The 25,154-nt window shown below is 36.5% G+C and overlaps 2 protein-coding genes across 2 annotated transcripts in view; one reads left to right on the top strand and one right to left on the bottom strand.

Moving 5' to 3' along the window:
- Positions 1 to 71: 71 nt before the first annotated feature.
- On the top strand, positions 72 to 10,097 carry gorasp2 (golgi reassembly stacking protein 2). Its single transcript, XM_073851789.1, has 10 exons — positions 72 to 255; positions 1,735 to 1,815; positions 2,076 to 2,279; positions 2,538 to 2,624; positions 3,771 to 3,901; positions 3,979 to 4,111; positions 4,185 to 4,308; positions 5,758 to 5,844; positions 5,950 to 6,090; positions 9,206 to 10,097. The coding sequence occupies exons 1-10, from the start codon at positions 193 to 195 to the stop codon at positions 9,490 to 9,492; spliced, it is 1,338 nt and encodes a 445-aa protein (XP_073707890.1). The 5' UTR covers positions 72 to 192; the 3' UTR covers positions 9,493 to 10,097.
- A 7,323-nt stretch (positions 10,098 to 17,420) lies between these two features.
- tlk1b (tousled-like kinase 1b) overlaps positions 17,421 to 25,154 on the bottom strand; it is a 30,951-nt gene continuing 23,217 nt past the window's right edge. Inside the window, exons 17-22 of the mRNA XM_073851427.1 lie at positions 25,035 to 25,124; positions 24,781 to 24,950; positions 23,345 to 23,480; positions 20,959 to 21,070; positions 20,763 to 20,870; positions 17,421 to 20,686 (exon numbers count right to left, since the gene is read on the bottom strand). Coding sequence (XP_073707528.1) covers positions 20,522 to 20,686; positions 20,763 to 20,870; positions 20,959 to 21,070; positions 23,345 to 23,480; positions 24,781 to 24,950; positions 25,035 to 25,124 — 781 coding nt within the window. The 3' untranslated portion in view covers positions 17,421 to 20,521. The remainder of the gene's footprint in view (positions 20,687 to 20,762; positions 20,871 to 20,958; positions 21,071 to 23,344; positions 23,481 to 24,780; positions 24,951 to 25,034; positions 25,125 to 25,154) is intronic.

Genomic DNA, 25,154 nt, shown 5'->3' with positions numbered 1-25,154 from the left:
TAACATGGCAAAACCTTCACTGCAGTCTCACCTGTGCGCCACATAAGCACCAGAGCCCTCCTTCTCGCACTGCCACGTCATTCACCGCCGTCGAGCGCACCCCTGAGAGAATCCGACGTGTCTGTTCACGAAACCGGCTGCTGGGAGAAAAAAAACGGATAATATTCTCACCGGTGACACCGAGCGGGGATCATGGGGGGATCACAGAGCGTAGAAATTCCCGGCGGTGGCTCGGAGGGCTATCACGTTCTCAGAGTGAGTGTGTTTTCGGAGATGCGTCCGCTTTCTCTTTCACTCATGCGGTACGTCGTCTATCTCTAGCGGCGCAAAGTTCAAATCGAGGCCGGGGATGTCAGTGCGGCCTGTTAACCGTGGCTAAACGCTAACGTGGCTACATTGAAATCTCTGCTGTTGAATGTAAATACAATGCAAGGGAGTTTTCAAGCGTTTGCCACGCAAAGACTGAAGTCCTTTAAAGATCACATCTTCATTTATAGTACTGTACAATGTGTGTTTATTTTTGTAATTGTTGTTGGATGGGCTGATGAAGAAGCTCACTGCATGTCATGATGCTGTACTGTTTAAATGTTTAGTTTTAATCTGTCATAACTCGATTTTACCCAACATAAAGCAGTTCGCTAATGTGAAACATGTAGGAAATGACGTGCTGTTCATACACATCTTTTTTTTAAATAATTGGGTAACGTGTATATATATGTGCATGATTGCTCATAATAAAGGTTGACATCTCAGTCAAGAATTTAATAGATCTCAATTTGATCTAATAGAGAGGTGCTGCTTTGCATTTTCTTGTTACAAATGTTACTATTTCATGATCTACACTACCTGTCAAAAGATTTTTAATGTTTTTAAAGGAGTCTCTTTTGCTCACCAAGCCTGCATTTATTTCATCCAAAGTACAGGAAAAACAGTAAAATTTTTGAAATATGTTATTTAAAATGGATGTTTCCTATGTGGCTATATTTTAAAATGTGATGCATTCCTGTGATTTCAAAGCTGATTTTTTTAGCACCATTGTAATATTCTGATTTTCTGGTCAAAAACATCATTATTATTATGTTGAAAACGGCTAAGTAGATTTTTTTTTTCAGGTTTCATTGATGAATAGGACGTTCAGAATAAGAGCATTTATCTGAAATAGAGCGCTTTTGGAACATTTTAAATGTTTTTATCACCACTTTTGATGCTTTTGATTAATTTCTTTCCCAAAACAAACAAAGCATAAATATATATATTTACTCCAAGCTTTTGGATGGTATAGCAGCAGATAAATTCAGCTTTTTGGATCTTTCTTTTCATCAAAGAATCCTGAAAAAAATGTACTCAGCTGTTTTAAATATTGATAATAATAATAAATGTTTCTTGAGCAGCAAATCAGCATATCAGAATGATTTCAGAAGGATCATGTGACACTGAAAACTGGAGAAATGATTCTGAAAATTAAGCTTTGATCACAGGAATAAATTACATTTGAAAATATATTCAAATAGAATGCAGGTGTTTTAAATAGTAAAAATATATACAATATTGATGGTTTTAGAAGACAGTTCTTTAAAAACAAAAAATCTTGCTGTTCAAAAACTTTCGACTGGTAAGGTATGATAAATGGCTGTATATAGTTTTGCTAAAGGATTTTGATGTTGTTTTTGGTTGTAATGGGTCAATTGCTGGTCCCATTTGAATGTTGAATGGAGTGTTTTCTGTGTTCTGCAGGTGCAGGAGAATTCTCCCGGTCATAGAGCAGGTCTTGAACCGTTCTTTGACTTCATTGTGTCCATCAACAACACCAGACTGGTAGGTTTGTTGCATTGAGTCAAGAAACAAGCTTGATTTACTTTATATGAACAGGTGTTAGCTTCAATGCTTTAGACACTCTAAACACTGACAGTTCTGACTCTACAATCTGGATGAACCACATTTGAAGCCGTTGTAAAACCTGATATATGTTTTCCTGAACCACACATACTTTCAAAAAAAATGTATAGAACAATGCCGAAGATCATGTGTATAGTGATAAAGAAAAAAATTGTTTCCACTTTGATTTGTTTTCTAAGAACAAGGATAACGACACGTTGAAAGACATACTGAAGGCTAGTGTTGAAAAACCGGTGAAGATGCTGGTGTACAGCAGCAAAACCCTGGAGCTGCGGGAAGCCACCGTTACTCCCAGCAACATGTGGGGTGGCCAGGGTCTTCTGGGTGTCAGCATTCGCTTTTGCAGCTTTGAGGGAGCGAATGAGAATGTCTGGCATGTTTTGGTGAGTAAATGAAGGAGTGGTGAATGCCGTCGGAGAAAGCTGCTGGCGTGACTTTATTTACACTGCATATTTTGTCTGGGTGGGGTTGGATGAAAATACCATGTCTGCTTTGATCTCATTTTGATTAGCAGCTTTTGGCCAATTAGTCATAATTCAGTGTAATGTCTGTTTTATAAGAACACGCCCTTTTCGAACATGTACGAAGATGAAATGCAAGCCTCGGATGAGTTTTTTCGTGCATAATTTACCTTTTTGTAGGAAGTGGAGCCAAATTCCCCAGCAGCATTAGCAGGTTTAAGACCACACACGGATTACATCATCGGAGCAGACACAGTCATGAATGAGGTTTGTTTCTTTTACACACATCTTCAACTTTATTCAGACATCTTGGTCATTGCGTTCAGACAAATGGAAATGTACTAGAATTGCAGACTCTAGTTGTTACATGGAGTTTTTTGGATTTGGATAAATCGGCAAAGAATGCGACTCTCTGCAATTCAAATATAGATTAAATTTATGTTCTAAACAAACATTGGATCTTCAGACCGCCCACAAAATTGCTGTGGTCATTATCAAAATATAATGCAAAAAGTGTATTTTTATATTTGCTAGATACATATGTTTTTCATAAATTATGTTTACCTTACATAATGCACCTTAATAAAAAGGAAGAAAGAAAATAAGATATGAATTTTACAGCTATAATGTTAACTTAAAAATTAACTTGAAATTTAAAAATAAAATCAAAAATGAATGAGCATTACATTTTCTGGAAAACAATAGCACACAGTGCAAAAATAATCGCTTTGTAGTTTTGCTAAAAAATAACAGTAGTTATTAACTACAATTAAATTAACTAAAATGTTTTTTTTTATGTCCTGATAACTAACTGGAATAAGTAAAAAATGACTAAAATTATTAACTAACTGAAATAAGTTTAAAATAAGTTTAAAATGACTAAAACTGAACTCAAATAAAAAAAAATGCTAAATAGAAATATTTATTCATAAAAAGGAATATACACTCTCTGCAATTGACAAAAGCACATTTAAAATTAACTTAAAAATTAATAAAACCTGAAATTAAGAAAAATGCGAATTCAAAATGAGTAATTACTATAATAGTATTTTTAAACTAATAAAATAAAAAAGCTGAATAAATAAGCTTTTTGTCGATGTATGGTTTGTTAGGATATGACAATATTTGGCAGAGATACAACTATTTGAAAATCTAGAGTGTGCAAAAAATTAAAATATTGAGGAAATCACCTTTGAAGTTATAGTTCTTAGCGATGCATATTACTACTCAAAATTAAGTGTTGATATATTTAAGTAGGACATTTACGAAATATCTTCATTGATAATAAATCATTTTGACCCATGCAATGTAATTTTGGCTATTGCTACAAAAATTTTAGTGGCAAATAACTGCTTCTTCAAATGACAGAAAACTCTGACTTTTCATTTTCTGTGTATTGTTCTCTTTCTCCAGTCAGAGGACTTATTCTCGTTGATAGAAACCCATGACGGCAAGGGCCTGAAACTCTACGTCTACAACACTGACACTGACAACTGCAGAGAAGTGGTCATTACGCCCAACAGTGCCTGGGGTGGAGAGGGCAGGTGCGTGTGAAACTCTCTCGCTTTCTGTTTCCTTCCTCTGTGCACATGTGCGACATGATTATATTTCTTCCTATCAGTCTTGGCTGCGGTATCGGCTACGGTTACCTGCACAGAATCCCTACTCGGCCTTTTGAAGAGGGCAAGAAATTCAGCTTCCCAGGACACACCCCCAGTGAGCCCGCCAGCCCATTGAAGGATGGCTTCACAGAGGTTAGCATGCATTTCCCACGGTATATTCTAATAGATTTGGTCAGATGTTTGACTTCTGTAATGTTTTGTTTAGGTTCAGCTGTCTGCAGTAACTCCAACCCCTGTGTCACAGCCTCTTCCCACTGGGCTTGAGGACAGTTTGTCCGGCCTGTCACTCAGCTCTGCCCCGCCCTCAATACCCAGCGAGCTCCACACAGGTATAATTGTTTCTACCTTTATTTTGTATATCATATGTTTCATACATTGTGCATAATTCATAATATGTGAGCCTGGACCACAAAACCAGTCATGAGGGTCAATTTTTTCAAATTTAGACTTAGATATATAAGCCTACCATTGATGTATGGTTTGTTAGGATAGGACAATATTTGGCCAAGATACAACTATTTGAAAATATGAAATCTGAAGGTGCAAAAAAATCCAAATATTGAGAAAATCACATTTAAAGTTGTCCAAATGAAGTTCTTATTAATGCATAGTACTAATCAAAAATTAAGTTTTGATATATTAATGGTATGAAATGTACAAAATATCTTCATGGAACATGATCTTTACTTAACCCTTGTGCGACCTTATGGACATTTTTGTCTTTTTTATTTTTTTTAATCATTTTGCCTGTGTTAATGGCAACTGCATACATTTTAGTACAGGTGTGTATTTTATTGGAATTTTAATATTGCACCATCCTTTCCTTTAATAAATCTATTTTACACTAGGTACAAAAAATTGTTCCTCTCGTGAGGACAAAAATGTCCTCATTGAAACCCATTAAAACTGCCATTTTTAATCCCAGGGCCGTTTAACTATAAAATAATGCAGTATTTGTTAATAGGCTTTCATTCTGTTGGCAAGGCTTTAAAATTACAATTTTAGTCACTCAAATACTCGTTATATTCCTGCATTCTGCTTATGCATATTATAGTCTATTAGAGTCAAGTGGATAAATTATACAGCTATAATTGTGTGGGTATGTTGGCATGGATGTCAGAGTGTGCTTTGTATGTGTGTCCCAAATAAAAATGTTGTGTGTTAGTGTGTGTGTGCATCTGTAATGTTTGAGAACGAGAAATTATACTGTACTGCGAATCATAAATCCCACTGCTGTGTATGACAGCGGAGCTTTGCTGGAATCTAATGGGAAAAGTTTGGTAGTGCATCCAAACAAAATTTTTTTTTAGATATCAACCTCAAATTTGGAACACAACTTAAAATTCATGGCTTTGATATTTCTATCAATTTTTGAGCTCAAAATGTTTCATAAAATATGTATTTAATATAGACTTAGTATAACTTAACTTAAACCTCTTTTTTTAGTTTAGATTTTTTTTACAACATTTGTCACTTCAACAATAATCTGATAAGGTTCTTTAAAATTAGATTAAACTTAAGTCTGTACTTCCAAGATTCCAATTTAGTTTTTTTGACAGACATTTTTGTCCTCTATGAACTTATGTTTAACTTTTTTAAATTAACACACAAGGGTTAATATCCTAATGGTTTTTGGCATAAAAAGAAAAATCGATAATTTTGACCCATACAATGTGTTTTTGACTACTTGTGACTGCTTTTATGGTCCAGGGTCACCTATTACTAATGTAATGGAATATAGTTAGAGCAAAATTCAAAATTGTTGTTATTTGTGGCAGGTGTTCCCACAGTCCCACTGTTGCCCACTCAGGTGACCCCGGGTCTGGGTCCCCTTCCCATTGTCAACCCCTCCACCACCATACCAGGTAAAAAAAAAAACATGCACCAATCTGTTTTTGTTAAATGAATGAAAGCTAAAAGAGAAATATCTTGCCACTGCAGGTGTTATATTCAGTTTCATGTGCTTTCAGGTTTGATGTCCTTACCGTCTGGCCTCCCTCCCCTGCCAAACCTGCCTAACCTCCCTAACCTTCCTAACCTTAATCTACCGTTACCAGACCTTAGCGCTGTATCGTTAGCTGGAATCACTGGGTTACCTCCCACAACAGCAGGTACACACACCAAAACTATATTACAGCTTATTTTGACCACTTAGACCTTCAGTCTTAAAGGGATAGTTTACCCAAAAAATTTGAGCTTTTTCATTTGTAGGTGAACTGTCTCTTTAACAGTTTTTGTACAAGGTGCTAAAAGGTGCTTTTTGAAATGTCTAAAATGCCTAAAAAATGCGAAAATAGCAATATTTCTGAAGATCTATTTGAAAATTACGTGAAATATTACAAAGACAATGTTCTATGAAATAAGTGTTTAATTTTTTTAGTGAGCACACACATTTCCATGCAAAATTCACGCAATTAAAAAAAAATCAAACCTTTTTCGCTTATTTTAGGTAATGTCACAAAACTAGCAAGCAAAGCCAGTAGTAGTACTGACAATGTTGTGTAAACATGGCTGAAGATCTGAAAAGACGGACAGATGAACTAAATCAATTGAGTCATTTACGTTGGAAGAGTTTCCAATTGATTCAAACTCATGACTTCGATCATTCAATCCAAGCAATTCACTAGCAAAAGCCAGATCAAAGTAAAAGAGCCATTCATTTTAGAATTTCAGCATCACTGGTAATGATTTTAAAAAGCATGTAGTGATGGGTGAAACTGAGCTTTTCGAAACTCCAAATCAGTTAAACCAGTACCTGTTCCTGATGTGAAATTACGGTTTGCAAATCATTATTCAGATTGGGACTTCGAAGCGTAGATTGCAAATCATTTGATTTAGATTGGAACTTTGGAGTTCAAATCTTTTGTTTTAGACCGGAACTTCAGAGCACGGATTGCAAATCATTTGATTCAGTTCGGGCATTTTTGGTGCGTACGCTAAATAATTTGTTTCAGATTAGGGTTTCGGACCGGTTTAGCAAATCTCTTTTTTTTTTTTTTCCTTAAACAGTAAATAAATGTCCTGATAATTTACTGTCTTTCTTCAAACACAAAGAAATAATTTTTTTTTTTTGCAGAAAACATTTCAGGATTTTTGTCTATATAGTGGACTTCAATGGTTCTCAACGGATTGAAGGTTAAACATGTAGTATAAATGCAGCTTCAAAGGGCTGTACAGTACACCATTCCAGCTGAGGAATAAGGGTCTTATCTAGTGAATTGATCAGTCATTTTCTTAAAATTAATATTTATACACTTTTTAACCACAAATGCATGTCTTTTAGGGTATGTCAAAAAGCTCCCATCTCATTTTCTCCTCTAACTTCAAAATTACCCTGTTGTTTTACTTTTTTTTCTTTTTTTTTTTTTTTGTGAAGGGTGTACGATCCTCCTTGTCATAGCTCCTTTTACGTTCACTTTGTAAACACTTGGGGTGGAAGAAAAAATAGATTTTCTGATGCATCACGTTTCTCTCTCCAGCAATACTGAATAGAGTCTAAGCTTGTTTTTGTTTTTTTTGCATATGGCGCTCTAGAGACGAAGTGGGCTTCGGGCTTCACACGTGTGCATTGCTTGACAGTGTGTGCTTCCACCCGTCGTGTTTTACTTTAGATATACTTTCATTTCTGCCGTTTGATCTGCAGTACTATTAGATGCACGAAACTCGCGCACTGACAGACTTTGTGTTTGTTCATCCTAAAGCTCGATTGCGGATGCGCTTAAATGCACTTGCATTTTAGAATACTTTTATACAAAATTGATGTACACACAGTTATGTTTTCAGGGCAGGACAAAACATCTGATATATCGAAATAGACCTGTGCATTAGTTTGAATGCAGCGTGTTAAAGCTGCCACTGTGATCTCATCAGTAATAATCAAACAGCAATGATGCTGAGGAAAAAAGAAAAAACAATAACTATTGTCTGTAAATATTCTTAACTTAAAGAACACTTATTTTATATAAGTAATTGTTTTAAAGAAGTAGTCTGCTTATATAATAAAAAAAAACATTTTGCACAAAGTAAATTTGACAATGTAGTCGTGCAGTAATATTGAAAACTGATAATTTGACGAATCGTGATGTTTAGTTATAATGAAAATCATAATTAAGAAAAATGTGAAGATTCACACACCTACTTTTAAGATGGTAGTACTGACATACAGAGATTCCAATTAAACGAAAAGCATAGAAACTGCAATTTTACACTTTGTTAAAATGTAAAGATGTATTTGCACAGCAGAAGATTTTTATTTATTTATTTTAAGAAAATAACCAATCATTTTGCTAGATAAGAACCTTACTCCTTGTCTGGGATTGTGTAGAGCCATTTGAAGCTGCATTGAAATGGCATTTTAACCTTCAATCCTTTGAGCACCATTGAAATCCACTATATGGAGAGAAATCCTGGAATGTTTTCCTCAAAAAAAAAAAAAAAAACGTAACTTCTTTGTGACTGAAGATTGAAAGATGTGAACATGTTGGATGACATGGGGGTGAGTAAATTATCAGGAAATGTTTATTTTGGAAGTGGTGTAATCCTTTTAAAGGAACACTCCACTTTTTTTGGAAATGGGCTCATTCTCAACTCCCCCCGAGTTAATAAGTTGAGTTTTACCGTTTTGAAATACATTCAGCCGTTCTCCTGTTCTGGCGATATCACTTTTAGCATAGCTTAGCATAGATCATTGAATCCTATTAGACCAATAGCATCACGTTCAAAAATGACCAACGAGTTTCCATATTTGTCCTATTTAAAACTTGACTCTTTTGTAGTTATATCGTGTACTAGGCTGATGAGATTAGGAACTACACTTCCATTCCGGCGTAATAGTCAAGGAAGTTTGCTGCCGTAATAAGGCTGAAGCAGGAGCAGTAATACCACGCAGCACATGTGCAAATGCTAAACTAGCTGGGAACTCATTTCTGATAATACTCCGCCTGCTTCTGCCATATTACGGCAGCAAACTTCCTTGTCTAATAGGATTCAATGATCTATGCTAAGCTATGCTAAAAGTCATATCGCCAGAACAGGAGAACGGCTGAATGGATTTCAAAACGGTAAAACTCAATTTATTAACTCGGGGGGGAGTTGGAGAATGAGCCTATTTCCAAAAAAAGTGGAGTGTTCCTTTAAAAAGGTCTTAATAAGCCTTAAATTTAATTTTAAAACTCCTCCGGAAACCCTGTTCTTTGACTTCTGAATGTTGATCTGATCTCTCTGCAGGTTTGCCTCCTCTCCCTCCTCTGAACCTGCCTGGCATCTCTCCTCTGCCCATGCACACTGTTCTCCCTTCCACGCTTCCCACCATGCCCGGCGTCCCGCTGCAGTCTTCCCTGGCACCGTCTGACCACATCCCGCCCATCTCTTTAGCGACTGAGCAAACTCCTGCACTCATACTGGATGCCACGCCCACCCCTGCGGTCAAAGACAAGCCTTCAGAGATGCCTGTTGCGACGGAGAAGCTCCTACAGCAGACGACGAATGTGCAGGCGGCCCCAGAGTCCTCGTAACGATCAGAGCGGGGCCGGGGGGCATCCCTCTGTACGTCTCTATTGTATTTATTCAGTACAAAAGGATTCCAGTGTGCGCACACAGAGATAAACACAGTTCTGTTGAGAGACGACAACGTCTGAGAGTAACGAGCGTGTGGATGGACGTGTAATATTAAAAAAAAAAATCATCTAAAAAAAAAAGAGGGATGACCTGATGTCTGGTTTGCTCTCTCTTCAGAATCTGTGCAGTCTCATGATTTTCTTTCTGTATATCCTGTAATCAACTTTAAAATGTTAGTATAGCATTCCCTGTAATTACCAATTGCTATGTGATTTTACAATGTATTGTCTGACTTTTTTCTCTCTCTTTCTTTGCACCATTTGTTTCCAGCGCTTTGATTTCCTCAAATTCCTCTATTCGTGGTCAGACTGGGCTCTGGGCCTCTGTTTCTCTCTCTCGCGTGTGCTCACACTCTGTATGATAGCTCTGCCGCCATGATGAACGGAAACACAGTTATAAATGCGCTGCAGGGCTGAATGTGCGCTTGTGCAGTTTGAAGATTGTGAAGGATTCTCTTATTCAAACATACACAAGCAATAAACTACCCAGTTTTACACTAGAACGGTCTCTGTCTCTTTCATTTGTGACCCTGGAACACAAATCCAGTCTTCAAAGGTACCATAGAATGCAAAATTGTATTTACCTTGGTGTAGTTGAATAATAATAACAGTTCTGTTAATGGACATGACATACCGTGAGTCTCAAACACCATCGTTTCCTCCTGATATAAATCTGGTGTTTGCAAAAGACCACTGAAAAATAGGCCAATTCCAACATAACACAGACTATGATGTAATAGTCTCAGGATCATTAATAGTTACGCCCCCAACATTTGCATCGCCTAATCATCAGATGTTCTGCGGGTAAGCTATTGTGAAAAAACAAAGCAAGGACAATAGCGAAAATGGCAGATCACGGGAATAAATGTTATGTTCCAGGTAGTCTTGCGTAGCCAGACCTACAGACTGAAGGCTAAAGGTCTGGAATTCATAGCAGCTTTCATTGGCCAAGGCCCGCCCATAAGGCCGTTTGACCGACATGTCAAACAACCAATCACAGTTCGTTTCGTTCAATGTCACATTTCAGGGCGTGGAAATGCTCCCACAACAACAGACTGGCCTGCAACAAGTCAGTCATTGAAACAACCAGCATTGAAAGTTCAATAAGAAGAGGGAGAACAAGCAGTAAGTCAGTCATTTGTTCGCGAACGTCGCAAATGTTTATAACAACAATGGCGTCTGCATAAGCACCTTTTAGCAAAACGCAGAGTAAATCAGTCTGCGCTTTGTTTCCCGGCGGACCGAAAATAAACGCGACACCCGCGTCTCCCGGAAATCCGGTCAAATTCAACTAATCAGATGACGACTTCTGCTGCGTCCCAATTCGCATACTATCCGTCCTAAATAGTATTCAAAAATAGAATTAGTATGTCCCAAATCGTAGTATGTTTAAGAAAGTATTCCAAAGATTCCCAGATTGTCTACTACTTAACTTCGGAATTCGAAGTGCGGATCAATGCACACTCTAACGGCTAATATTGCCCACAACACATTGCGCGGTGAACGAGGATTCGATTAGAACTACAAACACGCATAAAAGTGTTAAAAAACTACAAACATGGAGGATATGCGCGACCAACGGACAGGTAGAGAAAGGGGTTTGAGTGATAAATAATCAATGTGTAACCTGATAAAAAATACATTTATTTAATGTTATCCGTGTTATATTTCATGTGCAGCAACATTATGAACTTTTCTAATGATAGGGTTGGTCATTAACGTTTAAATGCATAATTTTGCAAACACAAGAGCAGAGTTCTCGGCGTGAAAGAAAGTGCCTCTTCATTTCTCTCTAATACGGTAGGAAAATAAATGAAACAAAATGTATATAAATATTAACTGTGATGATTGACAGGGCAGTTTAAACAGTGACAGGATTCAGGTAGTGTTGTCACGGTACCAAAATTTCAGTATTCGGTACCAATACCATTGAAAATCCACGGTTCTCGGTACCAATTTCGGTACCAAAGCAAAACACAATAACATATTAATTGAGCAACACACTATTTTTTATTAAAAAAGAAAATAAAATGTACAAAAAACAGTGCCATTCTTTATACTAATGTAAAATTTTGTTAAAAGTTTTTTCACAGGTTAAAAAAGTATTTGTAAACATTTTAGTAATGAAATAACATCTAAATAAATTACAGGCATAAAAAATGTAAACAAGCTTCACCCAAAACTTTTTGTCATATTTCTGCTGCTGTTGCTGAAAAACATCTGTACTGTTGTCTGTTTTAGAGTTCGCTGGGGTCTTTCATGATCTTCCTTAATCTGCAACTGTAAAAAGAAATATAATATACTTAAGTAAAGCCATGGCCTAAGTCTGACCAGATGCAACATTAGATAATTGACACCAGCAAAATATGAATTTTCAGTAAAAACAGCTGTTATAATAAATTAAGATAAGATTACATATATTAAGACAAGTGTCTATCACAGATGAAAACTGCAGTATTAAAAACACTTTACAATTTTCATTTGTTAGATAACATTGCCTAACAATAAACAGTAGTTAACATTACATGGCAATTATTCTTAGTGAGGTTAGGCTAATTTCAACATTTACTAATGCATAAAATCATATTAATCTGTTAAACATGAACAAACATGATCATGTCTTTTTGTATTAAATAACATTCACAAACTTGAATTAATGTTGTAAAAATATGTTTCACTTACTTTAAGTTTATGTTAGATGATGCATGAATTTGATCTTATTTTAAAGTATTACCTAACTAAACCGGGGATAAAACGTGTTTTATTTGATTGTACTTTTATTCAATCCAAACTGCATTCATATTTATCCAGTCAAGAATAAGCCTAGAATGTTTTCTGACAGACTCATATTAAGGACATACACATTGTTAACGACACATTTGTACATTCTCTAACACATATATTTTGGATACACATGTCATTTGTGTAAAAAATAGTAAATACATCATGTCCTTATTTTTTTTACTCTAACAAAAGTTATAGGATCGTTGTTTCAAATTCATTCTAGGCCCAGCATATTAGCGTTAGCCGCGCTTATGCTAACGATTCACTACACAAACGGTGATGTTTATTTCAGTCTGACATTCAAATTAAAATATGCAATAATGCTCTAAATATGAAATTAAAATGAAACTTACCTTACTTGAACTCTTTCATTTGATCCCGGAGTCGATCTTTGAGGTGTTTTAAGTTTGATGTGTTTCCTCCTTTCGAGAGAACCTAGACGACATCTTTTGCAAATAGTTTTTTGATGATCTATGATGTTCGCCTTGTTCAGCCGCAAAATCCAAAATATTTGGAGCAAGCCTGGCTCTTCTTTGTCAACAAGTGGATTCAGAGCCGCGGCATCAGCAGCACCGCTGAATAGAGCGCAACTGCGCAGTGCGTAGTGCGTGAGAGCGCACCTTTTGTATAGCGTATCAAGAACCGGGTTGACCGGATAGTCGGTACCACCGGTACTTAAGAAAACCTGGTACCGTAACGTTTTAATTTTTTTAGTACCGACTTGGTACCGAAGTACCGGGACTTTTGACAACACTAGATTCAGGTAACTAAGCAACAGAGCGTCCGTTAAAGAAGCAGTTATGGCGAAGTAGTATGTCCCAAAGCTTGCCTACTACTCTGCTACATTCTCAAAAGTATGTACTTTTTCTTCACAAAAAGAGTACATACTTTTAGTGCATAGTATAAGTAGGCGAATTGGGACGCAGCATTCGACAATCCTGAAGTGTTTCCAGTTAAGTGTACCATATGTATCAGACATTTAGCCAACGTTCCGTGGGCGTGACGTCTGAGGCTGAGACTATGTTCCAGGTTGTTTAGGAGATGTTCAGTGCAGGGATGGGCTGGTGTCTGAACTCCTACTGCATAAACAAGAGTAAGGAGAGATGACTGCGCGGACGATGGTGAATGATTTACAGATCCTGAACATCACTAACAAGCATCTAAACTTGTCATATGTGCTAAGTACTGCCGCTGTAGTATAACGTTACAAAGAGCATGTGCGATGCAATTCTCAAAAGTAAAACGTTATCGTGCGTACTAATAGCGGCTCAAGCTCCGTAATTAAATATATATTTTCCTCCATGTGTTTTCTTCCTGCTGTGTGAGAGCAGAACTGATCTCTGAAACAGCCACTCAGAGCAGAGCTGATCATTATTATTCATGAACCTTCCAAATAAGGTAATAACAGACCATTTCATTCTAGGGACAAACTCTAGGGTTGTAAATGGACTTGTAAAACCATTTCTGGAGAATTTTTGCCCTTACCTAAGCCTTATACCTTCTATGTAGATATCATTAAACAATTTAAAATATTGTATCAATGCATTCTATGGCACCTTTTAAGGGATAGTTCAACCAAAAATGAAAATTTGATGATTATCAGCTTACCCCCAGGGCGTCCAAGATGTAGGTGACCTTGTTTCTTCAGTAGAACACGAAAAAAGATTCATATAATGGCAGTCAGTGGGCACCAAGGGCGGAGTGGCAATCGGGACGGCCGGCCGAAGGATTTACACAGCGGATCACAAATTGAGCGGGCGCGAGGCGAACGCGACTGGCCTGAGCTTATTAGAATCATTGACTTTACTAAATTCTCCGCAAATAGCGGCCAAATACTCCCACATACTCCCCCCTAAACGTCCAACCAATATTTATATCAGTTGCTCACTCTCTATCAGTGCCGGCCCTCCCTATAGGCGAACTAAGCGGCTGCTTAGGGCCCGCCGCCACTAGGGGGCCCCCACTAGTGGTCCGAGTCATTACGTTGCAAAGCGCATGGCTGTCACTAGCCAAAGTTCCAACCAGTTTTTGCACTGTTTTGTTATCGACAAATAGCCTGGGTCCCCATGCTGCCTTCCGCGCAGCGCGATTTTATTCACGCTGGAAGGTAGCATGGAAACCATGGGCCAAATTTTCACCTCAGATAGGGAACCAATCACAGAACGGGGAGGGAGCAGCAAGACGATGACGCCTTCTATGCGACTCACCGAAGCAGTTTGTTTATAACTATGGATCCAGCATGGCAGCAAGTTATCATTCGATGCAGCCGTTCACATGTCGCGCCTAAAAACGCGTGGAAAACGCTAGGCGCGTCGCTTTCTCCTTTCCAAACCGCTCTGTAGCTTGCGCATGGAAAACGCGAGCGCGTCGCAACCACGTCGCTTCCATTATGCGCGCGCATACCGCGCGTCTACATTTGAAATAACGAATTTTAGCGCGCAAAAGACGCGACATGTGAACGGCCCCTTAGATAGTGTTCTAAGTAGTTTAGAACGCAAGTTTATTTTGAAAAAAGAGCAACTTTTGGCGTTAAACCATCGCTCTGTATTCGTCATCCGGTATAATTGAAACGATTGGCTATGAGCTACGCACAGGCGCATTTGATAGACATTCGTAGCACCCAATAAACGGCTCTGGGCATTCGTAAACCACTCCTCAAATACGAGAAAATGAACATGTGGTTCCCAGACCACGAATCATGACGAAGTCAACGTGGTCTGGCGTTAGCCAGGCTAATCGACAAAGAGAATATGTGTAAAAAAAAACTGCTAAATTTGCTGTCTACAGCCTGTTTTCCTTCCAACCGGCCTTTTACCGATAAAATGGTGTGCATATAATGACCTCATCCCTAAAAAAACAAACTGTCGCATAAGTTTTGGTGTATCGCAAAAAAAAAAAACTGCCCTTGAGCTGTTTCCATACATAATTTCACATATATTGCGTAAATTATATAGGCTAGTAGCCTGTTCTTTATCCATTTGAAACAAAACCTAATATTAAATTGTATGTTAGCTAATTTTTATTAACAAGTGTCATGAGTTTTTTTTTTTTTTTTTTTGTACTTTGTTATAGACTATTTACTTGATCATCAACAATAATCATAAACAGGAGCAGTTGTAGGACTATTATTATAATTTTTCTGATGAACTTTTATTTAGAAATGGGAATGTTCATTTCGGTTATTTTATTTCTCCTGACAACCGACTGTCGTTAAGACATTTTTAACCGTTAACAAGACCGTTAACACGATTGTTAAATTACAATTAAAGGAAATTTTAATTAATACGTGGCTGTGACCCATTAAAAATACCTAAATTTGTTTTCCATGGATTAGTTTTATACACGCAAAAAGCAGCATAAACAACAGAGTGTGAGGATTCACATGGTCACGCACCTGCAGCTTCTGCGAACGGAGGAAAACATTATACAGCTATATATAAAATAAATAAAATCAATTTATTTTCTAAATAAATGATGAATTAACAAAACGAAAGAAAAAAATGTGAAACAATTAGCAGCCTATATCAACCTATGCAGAATTTAGTTTCATTTTCCTGATGCGCTCTTGAGGCATCATGTTTTTGTTTTTACAAAAGCACACTGTTTGTTTTTATTGTGAATGTGCATTAATAAAATAAACATTTAGAATAGTTTGGAACAATGTCTTACACTTATATGACCACAAACGAAGGAGTAGGCTATTGTAAGTTGTTTCCACTTTTATAAGGGCGAGAAAAATCAATTGATCTTGCCGGCGCCTCCTGCACGCAGTTAAGCATTACTAACTCGACAACGTAGCTTCATTGTCATAATAAAATACAGTCAGCCAAACATATTGAAAAACATTCTATTTTCCCCCTTTTATTTCAGAACAAATCCTTTAAATTTAATGGAACAATACTCATAACACAAGAAGAACAAAAATATAAAAAGCTACTAACAAGCCAAAACAAGTTAATTTAAAATGTTGTACTTATCATTACAATATCCACGGAAAACAAGATCTTCAGAACAAAATGAATAATTTTTAACTTGCAACGTAGCAAAGCCCCTTTTCTCTACAAAAAGATTTTTGCGACATTTGAAGTATGGATTTAGAATTTCTGCGCTAAAGTTAAACGGAAAAAGATTATGTCAACACATGAGAAATTTTATCGATAGGACATTTCCATCAGCTATATCGGTAAAAATTCCGAAGCGCTAAATTGTTTTGTGTGTTTTTTTCCACAAACAAAATCTTTGGATGGAAACCTGGCTACTGGCAATACTCCACCAGGGCCGGTGCGGTCAGAATTTTCCCGGTGGATTTTAGTGCCCCACTCCGCCCCTGGTGGGCACCAAATCTTTTAACAGTGAAAAAAACATACACAGACAAAACCAAATTAAACCCTGCGGCTTGTGACGATACATCGAGAAACAAATGTATAGTCACCTACATCTTGGATGCCCTGGCGGTAAGCTGATAAATATCCAATTTTCATTTTTGGGTGAACTATCCCTTTAAGTAGCATGGGTATATTTGTAGCAATAACAAAAATACATTGTATGGGTCAAAATGATCTATTTTTCTTTTATGCAAAAAATCATTAGAATATTAAGTACAGATCATGTTCCATGAAAATGTTTTGTACATTTCCTACCATAAATATATCAAAATGTAATTTTTGATTAGTAATATGCATTGCTAAGAACTTCATCTGGACAACTTTAAAGGCGATTTTCTCAATATTTAGATTTTTTTGCACCCTTAGATTTCAGAACAAATGCTGTAGTCCAAAGGAGCCATTCGTTGTAGTTCTTGAAACTTGAAAATTTTTGAGATTTGTAACTTTGTAGATGTTTTTTATGCCCTGGCTAAAATTCAAAAAGTGAAACAGCATGAAAGGACCTCTTTAAATATAACTGTCACTCAGCTCTGCCATTAGGACTAACTTCTGATCCTGTCCAGCAGGGGCTCTGAGAGCAAACCAATAACAACAGCTCTGCTATTACAAGAAACTGTCCAAAAAAAATGAGGTATAAGGAAAGCACAGGTAGCCAAATATTTTCAAAAATGTTTATTTCTCTTTTGGCTACATTCTCTACAATCGCAGCAGCACTTGGAGACAGATCACCATATGTTGAGCTGAAAACTGCTTCTGGGGTTGAAAGAGTTATTTAGAGAGAGGAAACAACAAAAGCTGAGATTCGTCCCCTGAAAACAGACTCTGGAAGCTTTGAGCATTTGATCGCGGTCCGGTCCACGTCGTTCATTCGGAGATGCTGACCTGACTCAGGCTCCGGGATCAGCGAGGGTTGCTAAGCAACATGACAGCACTGGGTCTGGGCATAAAAGGGTTAATGATCAAGGGCGGGGTCCGGCCCACCTTCCGTGTCAATCATTCTCTCACACACACACACACACACACACACACACACACAAACACACACGTTTGTCAGACCCTCTGGCGTACAACACACCTCATTCACAACCACAATGGTTTATTCATGCCGTTTCCTGGTAAATCAAATTCATATTTGGTCTGAATCATAATCCTGAAACTAAAAGCCACATCAGACAACAAAAGGAACCAAAGAATTGAGAAAATATGAAACCCGGCAGAGGCCGGATTCATTAATACACTGGTATGTGATGTTTGAGAGCTGCTATAGGAGGCCTATTCTACTGAGATGATTTAATGGTTTCTCCTCCTATGCGCAGAACATATCCTGAATCTCATTAAACTGGACAACATGTCCAGGTCATTTTCCACTCCAAAATCTAAGAAATAAAGAATCCTAGTTTATCTGTGACAAAAAATTGATGACAACTCACTAACACGAAAAACACATCTTGTATATACACATAGTATGTTATATTGCCTTTAATAGAATAGAACTTGAGAATATATGCATGTTTTTGTGTGTATATACACAACACAATTTTCATGACAGTTAAACTACTATAAGGAATGAATTACATATTTATATATACACAAATTTATATACATTATATAAATTGAAAAATATATATTTTCCATCAGCATATACACTGCCATTCAAAACCTTGGAATCAGAAGATGCTTTTTAAATGAGACTTTTCTGCTCATCAAAAAATATTGCAATATTGCATTTAAAATAGTGGTTTTCTATTTTATATACTTTAAAATATAATTTATTCCTGTGATGCAAAAGTGAATTTTCAGCATCATTACTCCAGTATTCAGTTTCACATGATCCTTCAGAAAACATTATAATATACTGAATTATTGTTAGTGTTGGAAACTGTCGTGCTGCTTATTTTTATTTTTGGAACTTTTTTAGGATTCTTTGATTAGAAAGAACAGCATTTATTTTAAATAGAACAAAATTGTATCAAACACCTTGGGGTCAGTACATTTGTTCTTTCTCTCTTTGAAAGAAATCAATACTTTTATTCAGCAAGGATGGTGTTAAATTGATAAAAAGTGGTAGTAAAGACTTGCTGTTGCTCTTCTTTTTAACCTTTTATACATTAGAGTATCCTGAAAAAGTTGTATAGTAAGAATTGCAGGAAATAAACTGCCAATTCTGACCTTTTCTAGCAATTCAGATTTTTCTCAGAATTGCAAGATACAAACTCGCAATTGTGGGGGAAAAAAAGAAAAAGAAATTAATACTTCTATTCAGCAACAATGTGTTAAATTGATCAAAAGTGATGGTAAAGACTTGCTGTTTTTTTTTTTTTTACTTTTATTCATCAAAGAGTCCTGAAAAAGTTATAAACTCTTGCAGGATATAAACAACCAATTCTGACCTTTTCTCGCAATTCTTCTCACAATTCAGATTTGTTTCCCAGAATAGCATGATATAAACTTGCAATTGCTAAATATACTCAGAATTGCAAGATACAAACTCGCAGCTGTGACCTTTTTCATCTCTCACAATTCTCTGTTTTTTCTTTATAACTCAGACTTTATATCTCACAATTGCAAGTTTTTATTCTAACGGGGAAAAAAAAGAAAGATATTAATTTTTTTACTTTTATTCAGCAACGATGTGTTAAATTGATCAAAAGTGATGGTAAAGACTTGCTGTTGCTGTTCAAAGAATCCTGAAAAAAGCATCACATGTTCCAAAAAAATATTAAGCAGCATTGATAATGAAGGTAATAAATCAGTATATTAGAATGATTTCTGAAGGATCATGTGACACTTAAGACTGGAGTAATGGCTGATGAAAATTCAGCTTTGCATCACAGAAATAAATTATATTTAGTATATTAAAATAAAATAAAAACTGTTATTTTGAATTGCAATAATATTTTATAATATTACTTTTTCTGTATTTTGGAAATATATATATATATATATATATATATACAAATCTTACTGATCTCAAACTTTTAAGTGGCAGTGTATGTGATATTTATTTACTTATGTTTAACCGTCATGAAAACCAACTAAATCTGATAGAAAAAAATAGCCTTCATTTATTTCACGTAAAAGTAATTTCTTTCGTCCCCTTGATTCTGGGGTGAAATGTGACCTGGACATTTTTGGTGAGATTCATCCATTCATGTTTCGCAAATATTAAGCCCATTTAAACATAAACTGACACTTTTCCATACATGTTATTTTGAAGTAAAATAGACACAGCATTTTTGTAACACACAAACACACACCTTGCGATCTGTGCCCAACACATGTATGTTATGAACAGCCAACATATAACGCTGTGGCGTAAAACATCCATTCACAGGCGACTCACACAGACACGGTTGTGTCACATTAAAACACTCGCTCGTCTATTTCCAATCACACTACAATTAATTGTCTCTAAATTTCACACTTACACAAAACGAAACACCCCGTTACAGAGGCGTAGCTCAGGGAGGATATCAACAAGAAGCTAAAACTTTAGCGCGACCCTCCCAAATCTACTCCACAAAATGCCTTGGGTAAAAAACAAAAATCCACTTTCGAATGGTTCTAGCTCTGACTGACATCTGGATCCACACAGGAAATGACATCAGCCATTCCTGCCCCACTATCAATGGCAGTCACTGTGGCCGGTGTGGGCGTGTCCTACAGCCTGTATAGCTCCTCCCCCTTCCGGTCCACCCCGGGGGTGACGAAGGGAGGGAGCTCACCATCAGAACCGTCAATCGTGATCGATTAGCCAATCAGTAGGAGATGATTCCTGAAGAGGCGGGGCTTGCGGGCGTGGCCTGCAAGTTCCCCGACGAATTGGATCGCCTCATGTGAGGAAGAAGGTATGAGTCGCTACCCAGCTGGTGGACGTCAAAACGATCCTCCTTCCTGTAAGCCAGACAGCGGCGGATAAACGCCTGCGGAGGACAAGAAAGTAAGTCTCAGGTTGTCATTTCCACACATACAAACTCGCACGGCATGGTTTAAACTGACCTTGGCCTCATTGCTCGCCACAGGTTTGGCAGGAAACTGCACCTCGGTGGCTTTCAAGATGGTGTTTTCTTGAAGGATGTCTTGCTGGGATTGATTATGGCCAAACGGCTGCAGAACAACAAAAGATTCAATGCAGCGTCATCCTAAAAGTGGTTTGAAGTGACTCAGAGAGGCATTTCTAAACAATGCGCCATACCTTTCGTCCATACAGGCACTGGAAGAAAATAACGCCCACAGACCACACGTCTACTTTATTAGAGATCTTTGGAGGTTCTTTACCAACGACAAAACACTCTGGTGGCAAATACCTAAAACATCAGAACAGTTAGTCTTCATTAGAAGATTTAACCCTCAAATAGGCTTTTGAAGTAGTAATATGGGCTACATTTATGCTGCCATTTTGGGGCTTTTATGGAAGCCTGTTTCCGCAATTGAATAAGAAATTACGAAAAGGTATTGCAACTTTTTCTCTAACAATTCTGACTTTTTTTGCAATTGCCTGATACAAGGGTATGATTATTACATGACAAGTCAGAACTGAGAGATATAAACTAGCAATAAAGTCAAAATTGCCGGAGATAAACTCAGTTTGAGGTAAAAAGTTAGAATCACAAGTGAGTTTATAGAAATATCATAAATGTGAGATATAAACTTGCAATTGTGAGTTATAAAGCCAAAATTGCAGAATATGAACAACTAATTCTGATCTTTTTCCATGCAATTTTGTTTTTTTTCTAAGGTTAGCATTATATAAACTTTCTTTGTGAGAAAGTTTTTTTCTCACAAATGCGAGTTTCTATCTCACAAAACTTTTTTTCTCAGAATTTCTTCACATATAGTCGCAATTACAAGTTATAAAGTCAGAACGATATAAACGACCAATTCGACTTTTTCCTCGCAATTCTGACTTTTTTAACCATGCAATTGAGATTTTTTTTCTCAGAATAGCATTATATAAATACAATTATGATTTTTTTCTTCTCTCAAATGAGAGTTTATATCTCAGAATTCTGCCATTTCTCGAAATTCTGACTTTACGACTCACAATGGCGCGAGAAAGTCAGAAATGTGAGATAAACACAATTATAAGTTAGAATTGCAGGATATAAACTGGCAATTCTGACTTTTTTCACCTCACAATTAAGTTTTTTTTTCTCAGAATAGCATGATATAAACTCACAATTATGATTTTTTTCTCCTCTAAAGTGCGAGTATATCTTAGAATTCTGACTTTTTTTGAGGATATAAACTTGTAATGGCAAGCTATGGTCAGAAATGTGAGATATAAACTCAATATTGCAAGTTATAAAGTCAGAATTGCAGAAAAAACCAATTCTGACCTTTTCTTGCAATTGACTATTTTCACCTCGCAAATCGATTTTTTCTTATCAGAATAGCATGATGTAAACTTGTGTGATTGTGGATTTGGCAAGATATAAACTCGCAATTATGACTTTTTCCTGGAAAGTGTGTTTATATCTCACAATTCTTACTTTTTTCTTGAAATTCTGACTTTATAACTGAAATAGAAAATTGCAATCGTGAAATATTAAGTCAGAACAGCATTATATAAATTTTTTCACTCTCAAGAGTTTATATCTTCTGCCATTTCTTCTTGGAATTCTGACTTTACAACTCACAATGGCAAGCTAAAGTCAGAAATGTGAGATAAACACGCAATTCTAAGTTATAAAGTCAGAATTGCAGGATATAAACAACCAATTTTGACCTTTTCTGGCAATTCAGATTTTTTTTTCTCAGAATAGCATGATATAAACTCGCAGTTGTGAGATATAAAGTCAGAAGTGCAAAATATACTCGTAATTATGACTTTTTTCTTGAAATTCTAACTTTATAACTCAGAATTGCAAAATATGAACTCGCAATTGTGAGATATAAAGTAATAACTGCAAGATACAATCTCGCAATTCTGACTTTTTTTCACTCAAGTGCCAGTTTATATCTGACAATTCTGACTTTATAAGCTACAATGGTGAGTAAAAGTCAGAAGAGCAAGATATAAACTTGCAATTATTACTTTTTTCTTGAAATTCAGACTTTATAACTCAGAATCGCAAGATATAAACACGCAATTATGACCTTTTCCTTGCAATTGTGAGTTCAAATTTCACAGTTCTGACTTTTCTTGAAATTCTGACTTTATAACTCAGAATTGTGAAATTGCAATTGTGATATAAAGTCCAAAACATATCCATTTTCTTAAAATGGCACACTTATGTCTCACAATTCTCACTTAAATCTCGTAATTCTGACTTTATAGTTCAAAATTGGGAATTTTTGGGAATTACATGATAATTGTGAGATAAAAGAAATGCAAGCTTGTATCTCCCAATTCAGAGGAATAAAAGTAAGAAGTGTAAGTTTGTATCGTGTAATTCTGAGGAGATAAAAAGTCGCAATAACCATTTCAAATTTCAAATGCAGTGGTGGAAACAGGCTTCCATATGCTTTAGAGCATATAAATACTCTTAAATTTCAGGGTACACAATTAAAATGTGTTTGTAGAGATATGCGATTGAGTTGGACTCTGAAGTAATGTTCTTTAAGGTCACTGAACTAACCAGTAGGTTCCAGCTCCCTGTGATGTCAGGTCCATCCCGTCCACTCCGTAGCTGTCATCATCCATGATTTTAGACAGGCCAAAGTCTGTGATCTTTATCTCCCCACATGCCGTTCCATCCACCAACAGGATATTTCCTGAGAAACCAAAAAAAAAAAAAAAACTTCCTATTCAGCCTGTGTCACAAATAACCACCAACCATCCTTTAGAAAAAATTTTTTTGCACTCAATGCGCAACATATATTCAATAGATTTTTGTCATAGTTTTTGTCATTCAAAATGAGTTTTCATTTCATTTTCAACTGGAAAAATTAAGTATCAAACAGTGTTAATTTAGTTGACGAATTTGGAAAAATACAAGTGATTCCATCACTTGCTCACCAATAGATCCTCTGCAGTGAATGGGTGCCATCAGAATGAGAGTCCAAACACCTGATAAAACATCACAATAATCCCACAAGTAATCCACATCACTCCAGTCTATTAATTAACATCTTAAGAAGCCAAAAGCTGCGTGTTTGTAAGAAACCGGTCCATCACCGGACGTTTTAACTTTAAACCACTGCTTATGGCTATAAGTCCATAATCCATAATAACACTTCCTCCAGCGCAAAAGTCCCTGTTCTCCTTTCAAAATCCACCCACATATTTGTTTAGAACTGTTTTGGACAGTGCTTAATCTGTGCTTATTTCTCTCTTAATTTTAGCCAATATAGCATGATATAAAATCATAATTGCAAGTTATAAAGTCAGAATTGCAATATATAAACTCACAATTTAGACTTTTTTTTTTTTTGCAATTTTGACTTTTTAACTCAGAATAGAGATAGAAATTTTCAATTGTGAGATAAAGTCAGAACTGCAAGATATAAACTCACAATTAGGACTTTTTTTACACTCAAGTATGAGTTTATATCAATTTTGACCTTTTTTCTTTAAATTCAGTTATAAAAGTTATAAAATTAAGTAATAAAATCAGAATTCCAGGATATAAACTCTCAACGCCGAGCTATAAAGTCAGAAATGTAATAAACTTGCTATTGTGAGTTATAAAGTCAAAATTGCAGGATATATACAACCAATTCTGACCTTATCTGGCAATTATGTCTTTTTTTCCCTTGCAATTCAGATTTTTTGTCTCAGAATAGCATGATTTAAACTTGCAATTGTGAGAAGTTTGAAGTTTAAAACATCTTGATGGATTTGTTTCTTACAAACATGCAGCTTTTGGCTTCTCAAGATGTTAACTGATGGAGTGGTGTGGATTGTGATGTTTTTATCAGCTGTTTGGACTCATTCTGATGGCACCCATTCGCCATAGAGGATCCACTGATGAGTAAGTAATGGAATGCAATGAAGAAACAAATCTGCATCTTATCTTGAATGGCCGATAGAGGAGTAATTTATGGGTGAACATTGGGTGCTTGTTGTGTTCACCTGGTTTCAGGTCGTAGTGGATGATGGGTGGTTTGATCTCATTGAGGTATCGGAGGGCGTTGACTATCTGCATGACGATGGAGCGAGCCTCTTTCTCAGACATCAGCTTGTGTTGCTTCAGATAGAAGTCGAGATCATTCCCCTCACAGAACTCGAGAACAGTGCAGAATCTAGAACAGAAACACATCGAATCAACATCTGTACAACTGCTAAAACTAGAACTGGTTTATCAGAACAATTAACAAGAGACTTACGTGTCAGTGTCCAGAGAAAAGTAGTCGTAGAGTTTGACTATTCTGGGATGGTCCAGTTGCTTGTGGATTCTATATTCTCTACAGGCATGTCTGGATTGGACACAACAACAAATGTGACCC

This window comes from Garra rufa, chromosome 12 (assembly GCF_049309525.1).
Source record: "Garra rufa chromosome 12, GarRuf1.0, whole genome shotgun sequence".
Taxonomy (NCBI): Eukaryota; Metazoa; Chordata; class Actinopteri; order Cypriniformes; family Cyprinidae; genus Garra; species Garra rufa.
Note: the sequence above shows the minus strand (reverse complement) of the source record. Positions and strands in the feature narration are given on the sequence as shown.

Coding starts and splice junctions, on each gene's coding strand:
- gorasp2 (XM_073851789.1), top strand. CDS start 193: ATGGGGGGATCACAGAGCGTAGAAATTCCCGGCGGTGGCTCGGAGGGC. Junction 2,280..2,537: donor AGAATGTCTGGCATGTTTTG/GTGAGTAAATGA, acceptor ACCTTTTTGTAG/GAAGTGGAGCCAAATTCCCC. Junction 2,625..3,770: donor CAGACACAGTCATGAATGAG/GTTTGTTTCTTT, acceptor CTCTTTCTCCAG/TCAGAGGACTTATTCTCGTT.